The sequence below is a fragment of the Galleria mellonella genome, unplaced genomic scaffold, assembly GCF_026898425.1.
Source record: "Galleria mellonella isolate WM207_F2 unplaced genomic scaffold, CSIRO_AGI_GalMel_v1 utg65, whole genome shotgun sequence".
Classification (NCBI taxonomy): domain Eukaryota; kingdom Metazoa; phylum Arthropoda; class Insecta; order Lepidoptera; family Pyralidae; genus Galleria; species Galleria mellonella.
Genome location: NW_026442138.1, coordinates 10,285,171 through 10,312,170, shown reverse-complemented (window position 1 = coordinate 10,312,170; position 27,000 = coordinate 10,285,171). Strand labels below are relative to the sequence as shown.

The 27,000-nt window shown below is 34.6% G+C and overlaps 1 protein-coding gene across 4 annotated transcripts in view; it reads left to right on the top strand.

Moving 5' to 3' along the window:
* Positions 1 to 26,148, top strand: part of LOC113519613 (homeobox protein prospero-like) — a 114,384-nt gene extending 88,236 nt beyond the window's left edge. For 3 of the 4 annotated variants that reach the window (XM_026904735.3, XM_052900508.1, XM_052900507.1), the window contains exon 4: positions 23,058 to 26,146. In XM_026904735.3, the coding sequence (XP_026760536.2) occupies positions 23,134 to 25,629 (2,496 nt within the window). In that variant the 5' untranslated portion in view covers positions 23,058 to 23,133 and the 3' untranslated portion in view covers positions 25,630 to 26,146. Of the gene's footprint in view, positions 1 to 23,057 lie in introns of all 4 variants that reach the window. The other variant, XM_052900509.1, reaches the window with a different exon arrangement.
* Positions 26,149 to 27,000: the final 852 nt, after the last annotated feature.

Sequence of the window (27,000 nt, the reverse complement as noted above, 5' to 3'; positions counted from 1 at the left end):
ATAACAGCTTCTCTTTTGAGAAGTTGATCGAAATGATGCCCACATTCACCGTTCATTACACCGCTCGCTATCAACAAGGAATTCATCCTCCCATGCAAACCAAAACCAAACCCCAAATGGTTGCGTACATCGCGGTGTCAGAGAAGTTCCCGCCCGCGAACGCTTAGGCTGTGGAATGAGGTCCTAAGGTTTTCCCTAGAAAATACGTACTTATTGTGAAAGAATTTTGATAATACATAGTTCAAAATTGATTTTTTTTTAATAAAAAAAAATGTCTCTCTTATTTATTGTGCCCAACACAGTTCATAATAAGACCTGTTTCAACATTGCCATTTACATTATGGAATACAAGAAGAAATAAATGAATAAATAAATTTTACTCAGGTAGTACTACTAAATAAATAAATATACTACAACACTTACCATCTATCGTGTGTGCTTGCCTTTTGTTTTTGTTTGAAAGGAAGAGACAATTTGATAGCAGTTAGATGTGGAAGTCTAAGTGAGGCACGGTATATCACAAAAGATAATAATACTGATGAACTCTATTCCGTTGGAGTAAGAGTTAAATATGATAAAATGCTGTTCAGTTACTTAGATTGTCGACTGTACGAACATATAATGGATTAGGGATGTTTTGACTGTTCGCTAGGATGTTCTTGTTAAAACAATTGTATACACGTCTTAGTTACCAATAGCAAATTTGAATGTAAGAAATATGCTCAAAATTTTAATCCTAGACGGGATAAACAAATATTTTTCGAGTATGTACTGTTATAGTCTCCTCTGCGGGTAGTCGCATCGAATGGACGTGTTTGTGTTGCTCTTACATTTAATTAAAAAATAAGTGCTGATACGTATTAAAAGGAGTTGAAAATTATACCATTATATTACCATAATAAGAAACATTGAAGTTGATAAATATCTTCAAGTAGACTGCCTGAATTGTGAGTGTATTGTTTAATTTAATTCTCGAAACATTCCGTTATTATTGGGTTTCACTGGCTCACTTCAAAAACTTTCACCTCATCGTTGCTTATAAATGTTATAAATAGACACACCAACAATTCACGAGTGATCTTTTGTCTGAAAGAGATTGCTTATTTCATTATACCGAGTACGGTCTTCGTGGCCCACCGATTTTGTTGTCTTACTACTGATACGAAGTTGTAGGATCAATCCTCAACAACGGCTCACTTTTTGTATGATAAAAAATTTATTTAAGGCATAGCTAATATAAAGAGCAAAATTGGTAGTAACTATGTCAGTACAGCGCTCTCCGCCAGGGTCAAAATTGACTGTAAGAAATGCATCTACAACACACTATGGTTCGGATTCCGCTCTAGATAAATCATCGTCCTGCAATGAAATTTTAGAGTCTAATACACTCAATGTAACAAAGCGACAAAAGCGTACCTTTGGTGAACTTCCACATCATTCAGAAACCTCCATGTCTGATATAATAAAGATGTTTAATGAGATTAAAAATCAGCAGGAGCAAAAGTTTGAGTCATTAAGCAAGGACATGGGTGTATTAATTAATCAAAATCAAGAGATTCAGAAGTCGATGGAGTTTATTTCCGGTCAATATGAGGAGTTATTGCTTAAAGTGGGTAATTTAGAGCATGAGAATGTTGAATATAGAAAGCGAGTAGCGAATCTGGAAAGAAAGTTGGAGGTGTTGGAAAGGAAAACTATCAGTTCTACTATAGAAATTAGAAATATACCTAAGCAAAATAATGAAAATAAACAAATATTAACAGATATAGTCAAAAATGTTGGCACGGCACTATCTTTGGACATGCCAATAATGGACCAGGAAGTAAGAGATATTTACCGATCTAAATCAGAGGCTATTGTCATTGATTTCACCAGCACTAATAGGAAAGAATCACTTCTGACTTCGTTCCGATATTACAATAAATCCTGTCGAACTAACAAGAAGCCGCAGTTAAATACTCAAAACATTAATCTTCCAGGTATGCCTAGGGCTGTATTTGTTTCAGAATTTTTGACTAACAAAGCCAGGCGACTTTACTATATTGCAAGAGAAAACGTGAAAAATAAGAAACTTTTGGCAGCATGGACATCATTTGGAAAAGTATATATAAAGAAGGAAGAGAACCAGAGACCTATTCGTGTTGAGAATGAAGTTGATATTAGTCAAATTATCTTATGACTTAATGTTTCTCTTCAACAAGAATGGACTTTATGCATGCCTATTATTATTTTTTATATTTTATTTTACTTTTCTATTCTATACTGTTTTTATAAATATATTGTAACAATAAATTTACAAATTATCTGGGATACACTTAATCATATCACAGAATCATACTTTATCACTCTTCTTGAAATAAATTATTTTTACTTTTTGTTATCACCTCCAAAACAGACATTACACGTACACAATATATACTTTAACTTTACGCATGTTTTTTCTCACTTTAATTCTGTAACTCCAATTATGTTAAATAAGATGTGCCTTGCAAACCCATTTATTAAAATTCGATTTTCTAGATAACGAAGCTTTGAATCTGGGTCTAGATAGTTTTTCAATAGCCAAAGCTATTAAGTGTGATATCGCTGATATTAGAGCTCTCATACCTAATTGCAGACGTAAGTTAAAAATATTAACCCAAAACATAAGAAGTATTAACTGCAACATGACTAACTTTATGACTCTTCTTGTACGATCAAATATTGATTGGGATGTATTAATACTTACCGAGTGTTGGCTTCAGTCTGCATCTTATATTCCTGATTTGGATGAATACAATCACATTGCAACAACGTCTCATAAAACTCAGAACGAAGGTGTAGTTATTTATTATAAAAAGATATATAACGTCAGGATTGAGGAGCCGGAGTTAAATGATGCTAATTGTTTATTGATAAAATTGTGTTCAGAAATCTGCATCATTGGTATATATCGCCCACCTAGCCAATATAATACAATTAATTTTATAAACTCAGTTGATCTAATATTGAGTAACCTAAATAATTTTAAAAATATTATTTTATGTGGCGATATAAATATTGACATAGCAGACTGTTCCTCAGATAAACGTTCTAATGATTATCTCAATCTGTTGGCTAGCCACTGTATGTTGCCTGCTCATAATTTACCTACACGTGGTCATGCATGTCTGGATCACATTATGATCAAAACAAAATTGGAACCTATTTGTACTGTAGCTGAAACTTCTATAACTGATCACGAAAGTGTAGGAATCTTTCTTGATATCAATAATAAAATAGATTATTCAAAACAGCCAAATAAAACCATTGATTTTGTTGGATTGGATCGAGCGGTGCAAGGTTTAAATTTCGATCCCATATTTAAATGCTCTGATGTTAATGTGGCAGCGGCACTCCTTAATTCCTGTTTAAATAGAGTTGTTGAGGAAAACACCAAAATTGTTACAGTTTCTAGAAGAAAAAAAATATACAAACCCTGGATAACCATTGGTCTATTGCGATGCATGAGAAATAGAGATAATTTACACAAAAAAGTAAGAAAAGACCCAGATAATGAAATACTTAAAACAATTTATAAAAGATACAGAAATTTCTGTAACTCTATTTTAAAAAAACAAAAAAGAAAATATGAAAGCCAGGAAATTGAAAATGCAAAACATAATAAAAGAAAACTGTGGGAAATTATTAGATCTGTGGGTGGATCTGCAATAAATATTGACTATTCGCTTGGACTTATAAAACCTGACAATCCAAAAAAGAGTGTTGATGATGTTAATATTTTTTATGCAAACGTGGGGAAGCGATTAGCTGAAAAAATCGATTTGAATATATCTAACATTAGTCATAGCTCTGGTTATGCAGGACCGACAAAATCATTTGTTTTGCTCAATACTGATGAGAAAGAGATTGAACAACTTATCTTGGGCTTGAAAAATAGTTGCTCAGCAGGAATAGATCAAATATCTGGTACAATTGTTAAGCGATATATGCATGCAATTATTCCTCCCTTAACTTATATTTGTAATCTCGCAATTGCTTCAGGTGTATTTCCTTTAGTTTTTAAAATTGCTCTTATTAAACCAGTACATAAGAGTGGTGATCGTGACTGTGTGGATAATTTCAGACCTATCTCAATTCTCCCTACCTTATCCAAAGTTCTGGAAAGGCTGTTGAATAAAAGACTAATCCATTTTCTAGAAAAAAACTTTCTCCTATCTTCGTCTCAGTTTGGATTTCGCTCTGGAAGGTCAACAGATGAAGCTGTACATGAACTAACTAATTCAGTTGTTACTAACCTTGATGAAGGAAAGAAATGTCTTACGATATTTCTTGACTTGGCCCGGGCATTTGATACCGTTTCTATTCCTTTACTTGTAGAGAAACTTGAAAGAATTGGTATACGAGGTCTTCCTTTGAAGCTTTTTAAGGATTATTTATCAAACAGGAAGCAACGGGTAAAGATTGATGATTGGATTAGTGATGAAATTGATATATGTTTTGGTGTTCCACAGGGGAGTATACTTGGGCCTACGCTATTTCTCGTATATATTAATGAATTGTGTGAAATCCAGCTTAAAAATGGTCGTATACTTACCTTTGCTGATGACACGGCTCTCTTCTTCAGCGGTGATGATTGGGAAAGTGTTTTCCAAAGTGCGCAACAAGGTTTTGATAAGGTATGTGCCTGGCTTCATAGTAATATTCTGACTCTCAATGTCACTAAAAGTAAATATATAGCTTTTGGTTTCAGGAAAAACCTCTTACCTCCATTGTCTTTTACTATAGTTGCCCATTCCTGCCAGAACTTAAGCTCTGTCGTTTGCCAATGTCCGTCCCTTCAAAGAACAGCTACTATCAGGTACCTTGGTGTAGTTATAGATCAAACATTAAACTTCAGAGCTCATATTGATATCTTGGTATCTAAACTTCGCAAACTTATTTACATCTTTAAGAACTTAAGGCATGTGGCTAATCGCCGTGTTATTAAAATGGTATACTTTGCGTTATGCCAGTCTTTGATTCAGTACTGTATTTCTTCTTGGGGAGGTGCTGCTAGGACTCATCTTCTGGAGGCCGAAAAAGCACAGAGATTGATATTAAAAGTTGCAGGTGCACTCCCATCTCGCTATTCTACTACAGAATTATATAAGAAATGGGACGTGCTAACAGTCAGGCAAACATTTATAATATCAACAGTACTAAAAAAACATTCACAGATGTTGTTTGATCCAAATTTGAAGAGGCATAAACGTCGTAAAAATTCTGTTTGTTCTACTAAAGCATTTAAAAAATGCTTCTCAAAAAATTTTTATTGTTTTCTAAGTAGTTACTTATATAATAAAATCAACGCTCAGTTGTCAATCTACCGACATCATAGGTACGCTTGTAAAAAGCTCATATCCAATTGGTTAAAATCACTTGACTATGATGCTACAGAGGCCTTACTTATCCCACAGATGTGAGAAAATAACTAACTACCTTAATTTTTATATGAATGCGTACAAACACAAATACACACAGCGAGAGACACGCACATACACACACACACACACGCGCGCGCGCGCGCACACACACACTCACACACACTACTCGCACACACACACACACACACACACACACACACACACACACACACACACAACTTCCAGATTAAATTATAATTAAATATCTCTTTCTATTTTTTATTGTATTACAAGTGCTTAGTAAGTAACCCCGCGGAGTGAGGCCCTGGTGACCTGTAATACAGGTATTCTTATACCTATCTCAGGCACCAGTCTCTCACAATTATATTTATAATTTGTTTAAAATAAGCATTGTATTGTATAGTGAACGAAATGAATTGACTTGCTCGCATTTCATTGAGCACATTAGAATAAAGCGAGCGTATGAACGTCTCTTGAATGAATTTGGTTTATTAACAGTGTTCAGATACAAATTGAAAATGAACTGAGATAATTTCAAACGGCCGTGCCGGATTTCTTCAAATTACATTCTGTTTACAAATTTGGTTTTTGTATTATTTATTATGGCATTTTATGTATTTTCTTTATTTTATGTGTTTGCTTTACATGAATTACTCAAGCTGTGCACATAATGTAATGGAATTATAACGTAGCCGAATCACAAATGTAACTACTGTTTTATATGTCGATAAAATAAATAAATAATGTCACATTCTAATTGTATTGTGTTAAATATTGCATTGACATAAAAGGTACATTCTTGTAACATGCATTTGCAATTGTACCCGTTTGTATTTTTATCGTATTTTGTTAAGAGAGGGATTGCTTTGGGACATTCACAGCATCAGTTGGGCCAGTTTCTTTTGCCTAATAAGAGACACATCTTATATGTAAAATTACTATATTTTTTATTATAACTACGTATATGTTTTTCTGGAAATATTTTTTTTCTATTCTATTCTAATGTTCGATATTTGAACTCACTGCCTTTGAAGCCTATAAATAGGAGTAATAAACCACTAATCGTAATGGAGGTCGATCTTTCTTCCTCCTTATAGCGTACTATGATAAACAAAAACATATATCAAGAATAAGCCCCTGTTTGCAGACCGTTGTCTCTGAAAACTCTTGAAATTTTGGAAATTTTCTTTTCACAATTTTATTGTAGGTTTATTGTACCTTCGAAATTTTGGTAGAATAAAATTCTTTGTGTTTCTTTTTATCGTTCAGATAGTGAGAATAAATTGGAAGGCTTAGTGAAAAAGGGCATAAGTTTATAAGTGAATAAAAGTGAAGGAAATCCTATCTATTTGGAGAAAACAAATACTTGAAATATGTAAATCTAACATCACATCTGGCAACGTCGTACAGAGCGATTTATTATCTGACACTCAAAAACCAGTATTAAGTGATCAATACCCGAAACTCCATAGTGGTCATAACACTTAAAATAACAACTCACTTCTCGTTATCTGCAGGAAACAGTTATAAAAAAAAAACGTTATTTCTAAGTCAGACCGTAAAATTAATTTCAATTCCCTTATGACTTTAAAATATAAGGACGGAAGTATGAATAATAATGCTGATAATGGCCAGTGTTTTCCTTCACAGCACAATGGCTCGTGTTTCTGTTATTGATAAGAAACGACCAGATGTGGTATTGAGTTGTTGTCGCGCAGTAGTCCAAGTCATAAACTGATTGATGCGTAAAATATAATAAATACCGCTGGACACACTTAACAGCGCCATCTCGTTCCAAACTTAGCAGAACGTTAACACTAACGTTAACTTATTATTATTTTGTATATTTATAATTAGATCTACTTGTAAAAATCACTCAGACCAATACTATATCAGTGTATATACATTACAAATATCTCCTCAGATAATCCTCAGGAGCATAATTATAACTAGATAGTAGCTAACCTATTCTAAATACAATTATTAAGAATTATTATTAATATTTGAATTGTGTGACGATTTAATCTGCAACTATCGCAAAATAATGTAGTGTAAAACCACTAAACCAACTTATACATCCAGTCACAATCGATGATTTTTATATTTAACTTTAATTTCGAATTTTATCACAAAGCAGCGAGTTTTATCATAACAAAATTATATATAGTATCGACATGCGAATAGTCCCTTCCAATTTCCAAAAAAATCATAAATCAATACATAAGTAACGGGATATTAATGAACTCACTGTGTTTTTGTCGTTTCCGACAATTGTTTCGTCTTCAGTCCGAAAACTTCGTCCTGTGTCATAGACACTGTGACGCTTCCTTTGCACTATATGTATTAAAACATATCATAACTGTAGCGACACAAAAGTATTCTAGTATCGGAGACGGACATCTGAAAATATAATAAACAATCCATACACATCTCATACACCATCGAGCACTGCTAGAGAAAAAGAACCTCTCTAATACCAAATTGCAATAAAACATCCAGAAATCGCTAACGCTTACAACTCAGGCTATTAAATTAAATTGTAACCAGATATATTTTATCGTTTTTCTGTTCAGTACAGACGGACAAACGATAAGAACTAGAGTGAGGCCAAACATGATGTTTCGCAACGCAAACAACTGATATGTCATTAATTATTAACTAATGATGGCTGGCTGCAAATGCTGAAAGATTAATAGCAAACAGACTATGATAGTGTGATTGTCGAAATATGACCACCACCGTAATGCAGCAACAGTAAAACTATTTTTTTTTTTTGTTGAATTATAAATACTAAAGTTTATAGATATGTTTATAATTTTTTTTAATAGTTGCAAATGAAATGGTATTTCCGTCTGCGCTATCGGTATACAATGGCCAGGCACGTGTTAGAGACCATACGTGAGAATAAAAGCAGATCGCTTAGTCCATCGTGACGAATTCCACAAAAATTAACCACGATGGTGATGGTTTAGGGAGAATCGCCTGGAGGTCGATCTAATATTGCTTAGTATTAGCAATAATATTAGATCCTTTTACTAAAATCCCTGTAACCTGGCTCTTTTAAATATACACAATTTTTTTCATCTTTGCATGTATCCATTTTGTCAATTAAAACAATGTCCTCATCCCATCACTTGGGTGAAGAGCGAAGGGATTATTAGTAACTGGGTCTAACAGCACCGTTCACACTTTTTCCAGGTTTCTGCCTGGAAACCATCGTGGTTAATTCTTGCGGAATTTGTCAATTTGAGAAAGCAGATCAGTTCATTCACATGAAAGTAGTTCAGCCATTGACCTATTTTAATGTGGATGAACACCTCTGAACAAACCATCTCTTGAGTAGTCCATCTTTATACTATACTCGTAGGCATCAAATGCATGAAAGCAGGTCAGTTAGCCCATCAATTCCATTTTCAAAACAAAAAAATAAAACAGGCTTCAATTTTCGATTGGGATTGTTGGATCGTTAACTTGTTTGCCGAATTGTAATTGCTAGAGATTCAGAGGCAACTCCGCCAAAATGGATTGAGATTTCCAAAGACTGCCCTGTGTCCATTTAATTAGTTTACATGCATATCGCTTCAGGGTTGCTTTGTTCGTTGAACAAAGGGTAATTAAAGGTACCTCACTGGCGTGGCGTGGTGGACTCTCGCATGTCGCCATCGCAGATATGACTCGTGTACTATATTGGCCATATGTCAAGCGAGCGGTGTAGATAATGACGACTAATAAGTGCCTGTCTTCTAACACACCACCATAGTGCTGTACTAAAGGTATCGATAATTTGTGGATAATGTGTCGATAATCGATAATGTGTGAACAAATAATATTTTATACGTCGAATTCTTATTAATATTATAAACATGAAAGTGAGTTGGCCAAACCGACTTTTGTCAAACCGTTTGTTACCTCTTAGCGTCTTAATAGTTTTACTAATCACTATACAATTTAGTACACACTTGTTTCTAGATTATGTTGATTGATCAAGATAAATAGTAACCTTATCCATCCCAAATAGTACCTACTTATATACCAAATATCATTGTAATTTGTTAAGCCATAATGGTGCTTAGTAGTAACAAACGAGTTCACTTTAACGTATTAATATTAGTAACGATGCATATTTCTAATATGGATGTACGTGTTTTTTTTTTTTAATTGGTAGGCATCCTAACTAATATTATAAATGTGAAAGTGAGTTTGTTTGTTACGGTTTCAGGCCTTATGTTGAAATTTGGTATATAGATGTAACCTTGAAAACGATTATAGGCTACTTTTTCTTGCGAAAAACTTATTAGTTAAAAACTTAGAAGTGAGGTGAGTTAGAGGTAATTTTTATACGAAACTGTTTATTATGTCATCCGATTTGCTTCAAGCTTTGCAGAATTATTGTTTATAATTCATAATTAAGGTATATGTATTTCTTTTTCCAAACTGTTCCTTAAAGGGTTTCTTTTTGTAACTGTAGCTATACCAACAACCTGAATTGTTGAATAAAATCATAATTTACACGATCGAAGCAACTGATAAAGCTAGTAATTTAATAAAACTTTTATCGATATTCGATAGTTTATACTTAATATTGATTCACCCTAATATTATCGATATGAAAATTGTAATAATACCAAACCCTAGGCGATCTTATCGCCGTTTTTATTCTCGTGATATCCACCGATAAGGGTGAAATGTCCTTTTTCATAGAAACACGGTAATGGCCCAGAAGGCACGCCATCCGAGCTTCATAAGTTATGCATGCTGATTGCTTCGACTTTACCCTTTGGTACTGGACACACACTATTTTAAATGTCTTTCGATGCTATCTGTTTGACGTCATCTTGGATAGGAAATCTATTTTACAAAGTTTCTGTAATAAAATATCGATTACTGTTTGGTATTGGACTGTTTTTGTCATATCTATGAAATAATAAAGGAACCAATTTTTACTTTGTCAGTACATATTACACGTGATGACTACCACAGAAAATATCATAGTACTTATGCTTAGTGAAACACAAATTGTCAAAATAATAATTATTTTGAGAAATTTTATTAAACGAATAATTTAAGATTGTGTTCGATAAATAAAAACAATTTTATTTTGACAAAACTAGTTATTTTGATTTCAAAAATAAACTATTAATTTTGAGAAAAAAAAATTATGAGGTCTAAGAATACTTAATAACCTTACATATATGAAAAGGATTTTCCAAATCGGTTTATAACTGACGGAGTTATGGGATAACAAACATAAAAAAACAACCGAATTGAGACACTCCTTCTTTTTGAAGTCGGTTAAAAAAATGTTTTTGTCTTCACTAGTAAAATAAAATTGACGCAGTTTACGTTTATGGTACGTAGTCCCTGCACGTAGGCTTTATTGATGTACTCAAAGCCATATTCTTCGAGTAGAAGAGTATTTTTTCTCTTCTTGATAGAATCTGAGGAGTCTCCATAAGCTACGCCCAGTCTTCCTCGTTGGCCAGAAGTTGATGGTGTAGGATATTGATCGAAGTTTGGTAAATTCACCTAATACCCTGAATCCAACCAAGTGCTATTCTTTTGTAAAAATGTTTCTTTATTTCGAGACGCCAGGGTTCAGCGCTTATTAAATGTAGAAAGAATGTGCCTATGTATGTCACTTATTATAAAACACATGTTGTTTTCAAACCCAAAATTTTTCTACTAAAGCTTTAGACAATGATTCCATGTTTCTGCCTCATCAATGTAGGGAAGTATGAAACTTCGTTAGGTACAGCTGAAGGAAGACATTTTAGAACTTTACAATCTGCGGAAATTACAGATAGTACATAAATGAGTTTTACTGCACTTAAAATTACACTGATGTGAATGACTGGAATAATTTCTACTTCCCTTTATATAGGTAATGTTTCATAATCAATAATTGATACCAACATCATAATTATCTCTTATTTTCTCACGCAAAACGGGTGTAAATTTGATAAGATCCGTTTGTTATCACGAAATAATGAAAAACAGAAATCAACAAATTATAATTTTTATAAAAACCATTTTTGATATGCTCTTATTGTACTATTTTCTGTAGTTCCACAACGCGTTGTGGCAATTTATTTTAAATATATAAATTAGATTTACATTTTTTTTTATTAAATATATGATATTTATTTATGACACCCATATCTTAATACTACAACCATATTCTATATTATCAAAAATCAAGCCAAGACCTTAACTGCGAAAGTCAAGTTCTTTGCAGAAGAAATAAATAAATTAGCAGATATAATTAGCATTAAAATTGATAACATTAGAACTGCTATACATGGGTCATGTTATTATAGTATATGTACTTTGTTTTATCAATTTCTATCTATAATATGTATATCAATGTAATAGTACACAAAAATATTTGAACATTAAAGTATTTTTCTTTATATGTATTATATTAACTTACGTTGTTTTATGATCTTTATCAACATAGTAGTGAGACATGGTCAAATTATTTGAATATTATAGGCTTAGATTATAGGTAAGTATGTAAACGTATGTAATTCTTATGTATGAAAATATTAAAATTACTTATGACACGCGATGAAACCAGCTATTATATCTCGCATGTTTTATCCAGTCCAGTGGCCTTTATTAACACTAGCAGCCTTCAACGCCTTCCATAGTCTAAAGAATTGTCATTGTGTCCGCCATTTTCTTTATAATTGGCGGGAATTTTCTTAGATTAAGAAATCAGTGAAATACTTGTAGATTCTCCAGAAAGACTAGGAACGTCCATATACAGCTAAAGCTTATGTAGACGTATAATGAATTATTTTGTATTTCACTGTAATGAATTGTGAAGAGAAAATAACTCTATTTATTTTTATTTACAAATAATAATAATAAAAAAAATAATGTTTAATAACAAAATACAGTGCTACGTTATTGTATTTATACAAGTGTTTTTTTTTTAATATATTATACAATACGGAATACCACGGTAAACTAGTAAAGAATGCCATACGGCATTAAGCTCGCCACTTGTTCAAATAAATAAATAGCAATCAAATTAATTTAGTAGTCGAAAGATAGAGCCAGAAGCTTAACTGCGGTTGCCAACCTGCCTGCTAAACATAGCAAATACTGGCATAACCATAACTGGCATAAAAAATATAATGGCAAACATGCTGACGGCCCACCAGATGGAAAGCAGTAACCGTTCCCTATAGACACGAGCAGTACTATAGACATAACATAGTGTTTCGCCCATGACAGCTTGTAGTACTTATTTGGTATAGCAAATAACGTTAACTACTTTTTATCCCGGGCAAACAAACAATATAGGTATCTTAGTCACGCGAATGGAGTCGTAGATAGAAAAAAGTCTATCTATAAAAGTTCCTAAGAGAATTTATTTGAATTCCCTCAAAACTTAGCAACCGTATCGGAACGACCATATGGTACAACTGACCATAAGTCACCGGCAAATTAAGGTGGCACAAAGAATGGTAAATAAACTTAATTGTGTGGGGTGCAAGCATTTCCCACGCATTCCTACACAACCCCGGGGGTGGTACCATATGGGTCCGATGCTATCGTTAACTTATTACAATGCATTAATAGACATTTTAATGAAATTTTCAACATTTGTAGTAAGAAATAATGTTTCTGGATGTCATAGAGAAATAAATGTTTCTCGTGAGATGTTGACAAGCTGAAATTTATTCTGCAAAAGAAAAAAAACTACCTAAATCGTAAAAAAAATTAATATGTAACCAACATAGTAGTAATAAATATTGTTTTTTATAGATATTACTTCCATACAAAAAAAATACATACAAATTAAAAACATCCTATTGTCTTTTAGAAACTAAAAATTATATTTATTTACGATTTAGAAAAATAGACTTAATTAATCATTTTAGTTGATATTTTAACATTTTAGTTTTATAATTAATATCGGCAATTGATAAAATATTTAAAATTTATTGAACAATTTGTAAATAATAATTAATCCAAGAATTATCCACATCAATTATTTATAACAGCTACAACCCTATTTCATAATTTATAATGCATTAAAATCTTGTACAATGATCATAAAATCTCAACAACCCTTTGATTATTCCCGCTTTGTACTGAAAAGCGAACATTTAGCAGGATTTCTTATAAGACTTGCACATTTCCCTTCTCGTGGGAACCGCCAGCTCACGGAAAGGAAAGTTCCTGTAAAAATTAGACATCGTTGGGTCACGCCAAATTAAACAGGGGCGGGTTGCGGCACTAGTGTCGAGTATTTAGGGGGTGAATAGCATATTGTCGATAAATATAAAATATACGGTTTATAACAGACTACGTCAGGTACGTATACGTATTATTATTACAATTAATATTTTACAATTATATAATTAAAATTAATATAAGCTTTTTCATATACATATATCTTCATAGTTGTAGAATACTGACGGATCTATATATGTAATATTTGTCAGATCCGTCAGTATTCTACTATGACGATATGTAAATAAGTGGTACAATATAATTAAGTCCTATCTAATTAATAATATATCTATAATAATGACTGTTAAAAAAATTACCGTGTAGGTCCCGGCATAGAATAGGCCACCCCTTTCTCTCTCCTAAGAGGCGACTAAGAGAGCTTATAGTGGAGGGATGGGCAGCAGCCTCCCTCTTAAAACATCACCAAAAGCCAAACTGCGGCTGTCAACCCGTCTGTCAAGCGTGGCAACTACTGGCAAAAATTTCCTCCAATGGTACGTCATGAGGAACGGCTCTGTTCCTTATGACTGTCAATAAGGAAGCCCTATTTTTAGCAGTAGACAGGTAACGACAGATACGATGAATATAACAATTATCATGAATTATTAGTAACTTGCTATTTTTAGTTTTATCTCATATGAGTCATTTTATAAAATATCTTGTGTGTTAAGTTAGTTTATATAATCTATCTTTATCCCATATTTCATACAAATATAATTAGTAATTAAAAAAAAATTAAGAAAAATAATAAATATATTAGCTCCCAAATATCATCATCCTACTAATCATCATCCTTCAAATCATCCTATTAATATTGTAATTTCACATTTACAGTATTAGTAGGATTAGAAAAATATAATCTCACGGATTTTTAACCCTAATGGTGTATGCAGAGCTTAAATATTTGTTAATTGTATGCTGGTATTTACTTGTTAAATACATCGATAACATAACATCACATATGTCACAGAAGCACATCACTATTGGCGTTATATGGGTAGAAATCAACAGGTCATGTCGACCACATGTCGGCACTGTCGTCTATGGGCCGCTTTACATCTTGTGCTGTAGGGCATCTGTACACGGTACGATTAAGACGATAACTATATCTATCAAACCTTCAAATGACAACTCTGTACTTTAATAAAAAAGCAGGCACTTTTTTATTGTTCTTTTTCTTCCTGCCCCTATCCCAATATTTGAAGATGGCGCAATGTTTTTTTTTTATGGGTGAAAATGGTATGGTAACCGGTAACCCCGGCTACGCTAATGGGATACGCTGGAGAAGCACCAGTGAAGGGTGATAGATGAGAATGAAAACAGGTCAGTTAGCCCATCATGATGAATTCATCAGGAATTAACCATGATAGTTTCTAGGAAGAACCGCGAGGAGGTCGACCTGGTTGGGTATATTGCTAGCAATGGGATTCTCACTCTCCATTACTAACAATCCCATTCCCCTCGGCGTAATATGTTTTACAAATCCAAATGTCTTTATTGGGGATCATATGTCAGGTTAAGGTATTACATCAATTAAATAGTATCTCCATATCCTGCTGTATAAGCGTACAATATATTATATAAAATAATTACAAATTAACTGTTTTCCTCTTCCATTCATCTCTATTCGCAATTATTTCCACATTCGCTTACGTTCTGGCCATATTATCTTTCACACAGTCTATGTATGTCTTTTCAATACTTTCACTAATACAAAATATGTTTGTATAAATTTAACAGTTCGTACAAATTTAATATGTATGTATGTATTATTAATATATTTAATACAATACAAGCAAGTCTACCGCTATTTCACATCTCAAGAATATCTTAAATAACTTAAGGGATTAAGTACTAATAATACATCAGTGTAAGAAAGGGAAACATCCAGGTACAATGCTATGGTAAACCAAAACTGAGCCAAGTCGCTTGGCCATCGTGATAATTGCAGGTTTATATCCTGCCTTAATAGTAAAAGATACGTATCTACCTAATAGTACGAATGGGTTGTTATGATATGGTAGATTATGTAAATTGAAGTAAAAATTTTTTTAATAAAATCATTCATATAAACACAAATAATAAATATCTACCACAAGGAGACCTTGTACAAAAGTCACAGTGGGCTGTTAACGTATTTTCTATTTTAAGTAACATAAAATAATCTAACTAAATATCTTCACATGGTTTATAAGATAACAGAAAATTAATGTATGGATTTACATAAGTTTTTATGTTAATTTTATTAATCACAGAAAAAAAATAATAAAAAAAGTAATATAAAATCGTCAACCTATTAGTTGTTGGGTTCAGAATGCCCTTATACCGGTATGTATCACAATTTGACAATGCATTGTTTATTCATGATCCGGTAATTACCGGAATTGTTTCCGGCACGATGAAATTACGATACACAACTTGCACGAACGTGGGGTGAATGGCTCTATGCGTTCTATTTAGTACAGCGTTTGGAACCGCCCTAAACTATTTAATCTCCTATACATTATTTTAAATGAAAAATTTTGCCTATTTTATATATATTTTATATTTATAAATAACAGTGGATAATATAAGATATTACATACATAAGTGTAGATAACCTCTCTCCCTACTTCATAAAACACATGGCATGAATATAGTAAAAACACTAATGTATAAATAAAAAAAACAATTACAAATGTATATTTTGAGTTATGACAGAGTAAAAATACTTATAATAGGTCATCGTTTCCTTTCATTCCAAATGGAATCAAATACATAACATCAGTTCAAAAGAAGGTAAATTCGAAATATAGGAGGGAGACTTTGTACAAAAGTCGATTGCTTGGGTACCTCTGTCCCATTCGTGTTTCTACTGTGAAGCAGCCATACAGGCTGTGTTTCGGTTTGAAGGGTGGGATATGGCGTAAATTTACAGGGTACATAGGAATAACACCTGAGTCCTCAGGAATGGCAACGCATAGGGGGTATCATGGGCGAAATAGTATGTGTGTGTATTTATTTTTATGTCCATGGTACTGCTCATGTCTATAGGCGACGATTACCACTTTCCATCAGGTGGACCGTCAGCTTGTTTGCCATTCTAAGTTGTATAAAAAAAGGAGCGGGTTCATATCTCACTCGCTTTGAAATTTTTCAATTATTCAATAATTATTGGAATTTGATGTTCATATTTTATAATACCTCTATATCTTACTTCTATATAATGCTTCTGTATCGTGGCTTTATTTCTTTCTTTCATAGTGACTTACATAGTGAATTGCCAAGTGTCTATATAAATAAAAATGTTCGAAAATACCCAATGTCCTGCTCTGGGGGATTTTTTTTATACCACTGAGATGGTAAAAAACTCATGCACCCATCAAACCTACGTAATGGTAAGCGGTTCCTGTAACCTATAAACGCCTGCAATACCAGGGGCAACATTACGCGTGGGCTACTGTCCCTGAAGTAACATCTTTACTCATTTTTAAAGAACTACATGCTGTAGTCTCTTGGAAAAACCTGAAAGAAGGATAATCCCAATAAAAAAAAACTGTTTTTATGCGGAAAAATCCAACCAAATATTATAAAATGTCTCATTTATCTTGTATGTAATAATTTTCAAACAAATAAAAGCTTGAAAACTGTATGTAGAAAAAAAAATTCTCTCTACACAATAAAAATCTCAGAGTAGGTACTTGTCTATGGTATATCGACCTGCCTCTTGTAATAAAAAAAAAACATAAAGGACCGGATACACCGGAACAATTCCGAGACGGTTCAGCGACTCACACGTACAGTACGCCCAATAGTTGACTAATGTGATGTACTATTCCGTGGCCATTGAAATATTTACGAGGAAAGCGACAAACTATGGTATATCTTAGGGCCATATCACACTATCAAATATATACGATCATATCTTAATAAATTTATAAAGATATTCACACCTAATATGTTTCTAATGTTTTACAATCCTAACTAAATTATACCAGGGGAGAAAGGGATTGTTAGTAATGGTTTCACGGCTCCATTGCTGGCAATATACCCTATCAGGTCGACCTTCACGTGGTCCTTCCTGGAAACCATCGTGCTGAATTCATCACTGTGGTGTATTCAACACGATGGGCTAACTGACCTATCTTTTCATCCTCACCTATCATCAGTCACTAGTGGTCCGCCAGTGTATACCGATAGTGCAGGAAGGGTTACTATATTCCATCATCACCCATTAATAAAAACGAAATTATACCTATTAATATTATAAATGCGTAAGTTTTTAAGATTAGATAGATGCTTGTTATTCTTTCACACAAAAACAACTGAACGGATTTTAATGAAATTTAATACACAGGTAGGTAGGAAGACTATATCTTAATTTAGCACAAAGGATGCTTTATGTCCTGAACCATGCACGTGAAACCGTGAGATATAGTTAGTAAATAATAAATGTGAAAGTGCATTTGTATCTTGCTTCTTAGCGCTTCAAAAGCTCAACTAGTTGGGATGAATTAATTCTGATTCCCATCAACTATAAGAAGTAGTGAGTATTTAAAAAAGAATTTCTCGAGTTCGAAAGAAAAAATTAAAACAAATCAATAGGCAATTATAGCAGTATATCAAGTTTCCTAAAAAAATATCGAATTTGAATCGTAAATATAAATAGCCGAAGTTCTTGCCAATTCCTCTCAACTTAATCTTCTAGCTGAACTCGTAAAATATTAGTATGCATAAGTATTAAAAAGTATATCTACTTAATAAATAATATTGACTCTTATTGTAAAACTAGATTTTTTTTTTACAACACTGGGGGCAAACGAGCATGCGGCTCACCTGATGGTAAGTGACTACCGCCGCCCATGGTCACCCACAACACCTACGGCATTGCAGGTGTGCTGCCGGCCTTTTAAAAAGGAATATGCTCTTTTCTTGAAGGTTATGTTGTCGTATCGGTTCGGAAATACTGCTGCTGGAAATTGATTCCAAAGAGTGGTTGTATATTCATATTTTGATATTTTCCTTTAAATTAAGAATTCACTTATATAATTTGAATCTGCAAAAGGCATATTAAATAACTTACTATTTCTAGAATTCATCTAAGGAGACCTTACGTTAAATTTATTTAATTATATCAGGCGGTCACTGTCCATTGCTGAATATAAGCCTTCCCCATAAAGAGAGTTTTGTTAGTAGTTGCCACACTTAGTAGACGTGTTGGCAACCACAGTTGGACTTTTAGTGATCTTATAAGAAGAATACTGCTGCCCATTCTTCAACCATTAAGTTGCCTTAATTGCTTCTTACGACACCTACAGGAAATTAAGAGGTGGCCTATTTTATGCTGGAACCACACGGCGAAAAGAAAAGGGCATTTAATAAGATTATTTATAATTTTAATTTAAAATATTTTATTATAATGCAAACATGTATAAAGCGGGGGGAAAGGGATTGTTAGTAATGGAGACTGAGAATCCCATTGCTAGCAATATACCCAACCAGGTCGACCTCCTCGCGGTTCTCCCTGGAAACTATCATGGTTAATTCTTGATGAATTCATCATGATGGGCTAACTGGCCTGTTTTCATTCTCATCTATCACCCTTCACTGGTGCTCCGCAAGCGTATATCGTTAGCGCAGGCAGGGTTATCATACCATTTTCAGCCATCAAAAAAAACATATATAGAGCCGTATGTTTATATGTATCACGTACTTAATATTAAATCATGTGATTTATCTGCAAATAGCCGATATACTGTAAAACGGATATTGATCAACTTGTGTGGCAGTTTGTACGCATCTCGCAATCTCTACTCTCGCAATAGTCACAAAATGACCGCAAATTATCATAAACGTAACTAGTAGGGTGTGAGATAATCTATACATAGGTAGGTAGGTATGTTTTGTGCATTTAGATACATAGATAAATATGTAGATACTGATATTTAGCTATTTATAATGTTAGTAGATATTAAAATACTAGTAAAAAAATATTTTCTTGAAAGTGTTTAACTTTAGGTGTTATATTTATAATTTTAATACGTACCTAAAATTAATTGAAAATTAATAAATAAATTAGGTTTTATTTATTTTTTTAATTATATAACGCCCAAAGTATCTACATATTTGTATAATAAACATTTATATATGTATATCGTTAGAATGATTTTTTGAGCGTCGTCTTGAATACTTATTCGTAAAATTACTATCTTGTTAAAATACCAAGATCTAATGTGTCTGATCTACAAGACCAGACTTTGTACAAAGTCGTATACATGGGTACCTCTATCCCACTCATATACCTGTACCTTTTTGTTTAAGTTTCGGTTTGAAAGGCAGGTCGCAGTGAAATTACAGGATTAACGGAGGCATAACACATGAATGGCAACATATGATGGGTACAATGGACGTCAGAGTATTCTATGATATCAATGATTAATGTTTGTACACAACAATTATCATTTTTCATCACGTAGGTCATCAGTTTATTTGTCATTCTAAGTTAAATAAAAAAAAAACAATACCTCTATATCATATTGTCTTTACAAGGTGTACATAGGTAGGTATACATTTAAAAAGTATTGAAAATACCTAAAAAATATCAGACATAAACGTAATTTCCCAATAATCTATTTCCACGGTGACACAAGCAGGCGAGCCGTGACGGCGGTCGCAAGTGGTTGGTCACGCCAGCATCGGAAGTCATCCGCCATTGATATCATCTCATTGTGCTACGCAAATTGCAGCCGGATGTTGCCAGAGACGAGAGATGGATCTGTGTCCATTGTCCGAATCTTATGCCTTACCTTTTCAGTCGTTGGGCAGAAAAGGTAAGGTACAAGATTATGGAAGTAAGTTCAACTTTACGAAAAATAAAAAATGCCTTGATTATTACAAGTGCTTAAAATTTATTATTTATTAGTAAACTCCGTGTCAATCATACACAAATTGTAGCCGAATGTTGTCAAAGTCGAAAGATGAATCTGTATCCGTTACCAGAGCGTCGTACCTTACTTTTTCAGTCGTTGGACAGAAAGGGTAAGGTACAAAGTCCAATATTTCGAAATTTTGTAAAGTCTTAATTAATACAAGTACTTGTTGTAACTTATTCATTTCATTCCCTTATCAAGAAGAATCATGGCTCAGTAGTATAAATACCTAAATAAAAATATAAATAAATCTGTGCCTTGTGGTCCCAGCATAGAATAGAACATCCTTTCCTTTCTTGTGAGTGTAAGAGACGATGAAGGAAACTGAATGGTCGAAGGATGGACAGCTCCCTCTTTAGGTCCCTTTTAAAACATCACAAAGCCTAACTGCGGTTGCCCACTACTGACAAAATTTACCTTAATCTCCCTTGGGGGAGGCAATGTTCAATAATGGACAATTAATGGCTGATACAGTAAATAAATCCACTGACACAAGGTATCCAGTAATATTATTATAGAAATAAGAGAAATTGATTATCCGTATTAAGAAAATATTTCAACTAGGTAGATATAATTAGCGCAAAATTATTAAACAAAAAGAAAAATTTAAGACTAGAAAAGGTCTAAATTTTTTTTTTATATCCTTCATTATAACAAAACAGAAACTTCTATTAAGAAGAAGTAGTAGCGAACGACTACTTAAAAATAAATTCGAGTTTAGAACGAATCATATTTTTTTTGTCGCAGATCCCTTTTTCTCGTAATTATATTCCCTCAAGGCTTTAACTAAACCTTGTTTGTTTTACCTACATACACGTTTGTTATACATACACTATATAAATTCGGTTTTCAATAGAATCCAATATTTACTTAAATATTTTTTTCAGTCTACTAACCTTTTCCGCGAAATATGATAATTCTTTTAGTTAGAAATAAGTGCGTCATCGTCAAGAATATCTAAATATAAGTCAGCAATCATGACATTCTCTTGCTAGCAATAAACTCGTATGTAGGTATATTTAAACTATTTTTTTTTTCTAATTAGTGACAATGGATTGGTAATCTGGCCTGCGCTGTCGGTATATGTTGATATTTAACTTGTTAGGTCGACCTCCACGTGGCCCTATATAAAACTCTCGTGTTTTCCAAATTCCCAGCAATAAACTAAAATAATTGCTAACAATAAGAAGTAGGATATTACTATTACTAACATTACTAACAATGCTTAATCTTCTCGGTATGATTTATGTACCAAGTATTGCGCCCAGGGTCTGGCTATGTCAAATAAATGGGAAAAGGCAAACCAAAGATGAATACAATGCCAAATATTTAGCACTTTCGTATCGTATCACAATATGGACTCGCGCCCAAACAACGCGTGTCTCACAGAATTATTCCTGACTTTTTTAGCTTCATTGTACTCTATGAAAACGGAGTCACGCTCCAAAAGAAATTAATGTTTGTGGCCAGCCTTTGTCACGTGTGGTACCTACTGTTTATCTACAGTTTTTGATGACCAGTTGAGGTCAGATTACACGCATCAGATACCCATCTTTTTTCTCATTATACCTACAGCTCAATTTTATGAGTAAATATTCTATCTACTTATGTACTTCGAATTAAATTATACCTTGTTTTTTTGTACTTAGGTATAATAAGTAAAGTATTGATTGTAAAATTATTGTTTTTCTTTTTACAAAAATGTGTTTTTTTTTTATTTATAAATAAAAATCGGCTGTACCAGAATATTCCTAGATTTGACTCTATTGTATACTTGTAAACTTATAAGAGATAAAAATTTCTTATAAGTTTTTCTAAGTCAATAGTACACGAACACGAAAGTTATATAAGGCATAATAAAATAATGAAATAAGCTAAATATTATCATGAACCACCTAAATGAAAAAATAATTATCCAATTTTAGTACCTATTATTATTTTGAATAATACCTACTACCAATAATATAATAGGGCTACCAACATAATTTTTGTAGTAATAACCAGAAAGCTTGATCGAATTTATGACTAATCTGAGAAACGACGGAAAATAGTTTATCTTTAGCCCCAATCGCTTTCCTTGTCCTGCGCCGGTAATTTTATTGTTCGATTTTATTTTATCTTTGACCATTACGAGAAATATTCGAATCGAAACAATAATGCTTCATTGAATGTACACACTAATAAGAACTATTATAAAAACTTGAATTTTGAGGTAGATTGTTATCATAAAATCGATAGTCTAATCGTAATGTGTACGGAAATGTATATAGTGTACTCAGGGGTAATATAAATAATTATACTATAATACATCATTGTGACACCTATGGAAAATATCTACAGTTATTAGTTTATGGAAAGTTGCTAGTATTAAAGTTTTATATAACTCATTCATAAGACTCGTCGCGTCGTAACTTTATAAAGTCTTAGCACGAGCGCGCGCGACGCGTACTCGGCACGCCAAGAGCAGGTGTGATCGTGCTCCCCTCCTTTCTTACAGAGCGGGCGATGCGGCGCGAGTAGCGCGGTGGGGCCCTGCCCGCCGCCCGCACAGCCAATCGCGGCGCGCCTCGCCTATGATGTCATCGGAGGAGGAGGCCGACTCACACGCGCCCTACTCGGATAAACTGCTGAAGAAACAGAAACGTGCGAGACAGCGCGTGGACGCCGGTGAGCCGCGCAATTCTTATTCGACTCTCGCGACGAACGGACCCGCGCCCGCGCGCGTCGCACACATGAGCGGAGGACTTTACGGCGCCATCTTCGAGGGCCGCCAACACTTCGGCCTCTTTGGTCCGGGTTACCCGCCTGCGGAAATGTTAAACGAATTACTTGGACGGACGCCTATGCAAGATGATACCGGTGAAGAAGCGGCTGGTGCAGATTTAACACATCGTGTACTTCGGGACATTTTACAGAATCGCAAGAAAGAGTTATTGCGACTTTCTCCAGATAATAACAACGTGCTTGCAAATAATAATAATGACGAGCCAAAAGAGAAGCGATCTCCAGAGCGACCTGTTTCACGGGACTCCCGGCCGGATCTCGATGAGGCTCTTTTAGCATTGGACAGTGCTGGTGACTCGCGCACTTCGCCACCTCCAGCACCACCGCCGTCCGAACCTCTGATCGCTCCTAAATCCGAACCTGAGGATCGTGATAGTGACGCTCAACGTTCTTCTCCGCGACCTCTCGATGTAAAACGTGCTCGTGTTGAAAACATTGTGTCAACTATGCGTGCTAGTCCTGCGCCTCAACAGCCACAAGTGAACGGTTGCAAAAAACGAAAATTATATCACCCACAGCAACACGATGGTGCAGCGGAGCGCTATGGTACGAGTCACGGCGGTAGTGCACAGACAGTATCGGACGAATCCGAGGATGATGGTGAGCGACCACCTATTCAACAAAAATTAGTAGAAAAGAATGCTTTAAAATCACAACTTAGAACTATGCAAGAGCAACTTGCAGAGATGCAAGAGAAATATATGCAATTGTGCAATCGTATGGGACAAGAGTCAGAAACAATCGATAATGATGGTGCTTCTAGTGATGTAGAACAGAATGACGATCCTGTACCTAAGTCAGAACCAGCGTCGCCAGCAAAAGAGGTACCACCTCCTATACCAAATAATGCTACGCCTAACATGCTTTCACAAGTAATGAGTAAAATGATGTCAGCAAAAATGCACGTTCATGCAGCAGCACATCAGCACCTTCCACCTGGATTCAATGGTTCGTTACCTATGATACCTCCACTACCTCCAAGTGACCACATACATCCACCTCACCCACACCAGCACTTAAATAGTGCCGCAGCGATGTATCTCAATGTCAGCCAAAAACTATTTCTAGAACAACAAGAAGCCAGAATGAAAGAAGTCTCTGAGCATCAACATCAACAGAATAATCAACAACAGAGACCTCTATCGAACCAGCCTTCACCACAGCAGCGGCAACTTGGCCAAACGCCAAAGCCTCCGTTGTCTTCAGAACTGGCTGAAAGGCTCGACGCGATTAGAAATAGCACAGGTCCTGTGGGACCAGTTTCAGGCGCTGACCTCGAAGGATTAGCAGAAGTGCTAAAGAGTGAAGTCACAGCATATTTAGTCAGTCTCATCGACTCCATTGTAACGCGTTTTGTGCATCAGCGTCGAATAATTGGAAAACAGTCGGAGGCTGCAGCGGCGGCAGCGGAGCAACTCAACAAGGATCTGATGCGAGCAACGCGGCTACTGGAGATAAAGTCACCAACACCGAAGCCAGTGGAGCGGCCGTCGGGGCAATTATCAGGTAATACACCCGTCCATCATACGGGTGCGCCTAATGGCGTCCCGTTTATCACACATAATCCGATGCTGATAAGCCAGATGAACGGCCCCCGCGCGCCAGGTGGAGCGGCATTTCCGCTGCACACCGAGGCGAGCGGGCCCGGACATGGCACTCATGTGCGGCCTCCGACAGGCATGTTCCAGACGCCGCCAAAACCACTTGCGAACCTCTACGGGTCCATGAACGGGCACTTCGACCGTGAACCGAACCCTGAGCAGAACGAGGCACTCAGTCTCGTAGTCACACCGAAGAAAAAGCGGCATAAGGTGACGGATACTAGAATAACGCCGCGGACCGTAAGCAGGATTCTCGGAGAGGGCGTAGGGCACTCGCCTGAGAGTAAATTCCCGGAGTCACCGTCCCCGCGGCCGTACCCTGGTGGGATGGCGTTACCTACATCGGTGGCGATACCTAATCCTTCGCTGCATGAGAGCCAAGTTTTCTCACCGTATTCACCATTCTTCACGGCTGGGGGCGGGTTGGCGCGATCGCCACCGGCCCCGGAGCGTGACTCACCACCCCTGCCTCATGCGCCTGTGCTGTTACACCCGGCGCTAATGGCAGCAGCGCATCATGCGTCGCCCGACTACCTGAGACATCACCATGCTCATGTACCGCACCATGGTGGGGCTCCGCATCATCCACACCACATGGATACACAAGACCCTCACTCAGATAATAACTCCACAGACCTGCCTTACGACGGAGTTCAGCCTACTATATCCTTTTCAAATAGATGATAATTAAATTTACTTTGTTCCCTAGATTGAAAGTCAAGTGAACTCAACACAATAAACGAAATCCGAGCTAATACGAGTAGTAAATCCTCGGCCGCAAATGCCCACAGATATCTTATTTCTGTAGTGTTTAACCTTACGACTGTCACCGCCTATTTCCTACTTAGTAGTTAGGTGTTACGACTTTTGAAGCTCTACAAATGCTGCGGTCTCTATATTTTCCGCAATACTTTCCCATATTTCATAGCATTAGTCTTTTAAGGTCATAAGTTATTTACAGAAAGTAAAAAAAGAATTGCTAAATGTTTATTTGAAAAACTGCATTACAACTTTTCGGAACATGTTAAAATAAATTCAATTTACTTACAAATACAGTGCATATTACTTTAAATTATAAACAAAACGGTCTGGTTACCGATTTACTCATACGTAGAAATAACACACATGGATAAGGCACATTATAAGATTAGAAATGCAAACGGATTAAGTATTTGTGGTGCTTCATTGCCTACGATACGCCTACGACAGAATCTAGAGACGTATCTATTCTATAATCAGATATTACTCTACTTCATTCTAAGTATTCGCTTCTATTGAGTATTTGTTATTGTTATTGATAATGTTTAAATTTGAATTTAACAAAATTAGTAGTTTTGAACCACAATAACAAAAGTAAACGCTCAGATAAAAAAAAAAATATTTTTCAAATATTATAGACATCGTGTGAGTATAACAAGCATATATTTTATATATAATAAAAAATACTGTTAGAATATAAATCTATTAAATATAATTTTAATATTAATTCTGTCATTAAAAAATTGACAAACTAAAAAAAAAAAACCTAAAATTAAGACTTTATAATAACAGCTTAACAATTGTTATTTTCAATATACATTAGTCATAAACACTGTTTAAAATAATAGCATACCTAATCTCGTGTTTTGATTAATCCCAGTTTCCTGGATATGTATTCGTTAAAATTATCGTGTCCAACGATAAATAAATACGATATAAGTATAGTTTATTATACCGTCCTACGGTTATCTGGGGTTAATTTCGTTAACTGATTTATTTTTCGGGTTTGGTTCAATTAATTAATTAGTCGTCGCTACTAATTACTCTGTCGAAATACTTGATTAGATTAGCAGGCGAAATTGATTTTGTGATATCTACTAGTTTTTATAATGGGTTCACAAAATATTAATTTATAAAGTGCTATGAAGTTTTATTCATTTAAAGTAAATTTAATTAATTTAAAGTCAAATATGTTTTTGTTGAAGCTCGGATTTCGTTAGTTATATATTAATATGCCCTATAGTCCAATATAATTATTTCATATCTACATAAATCATGTCATAAATCAACAAGATT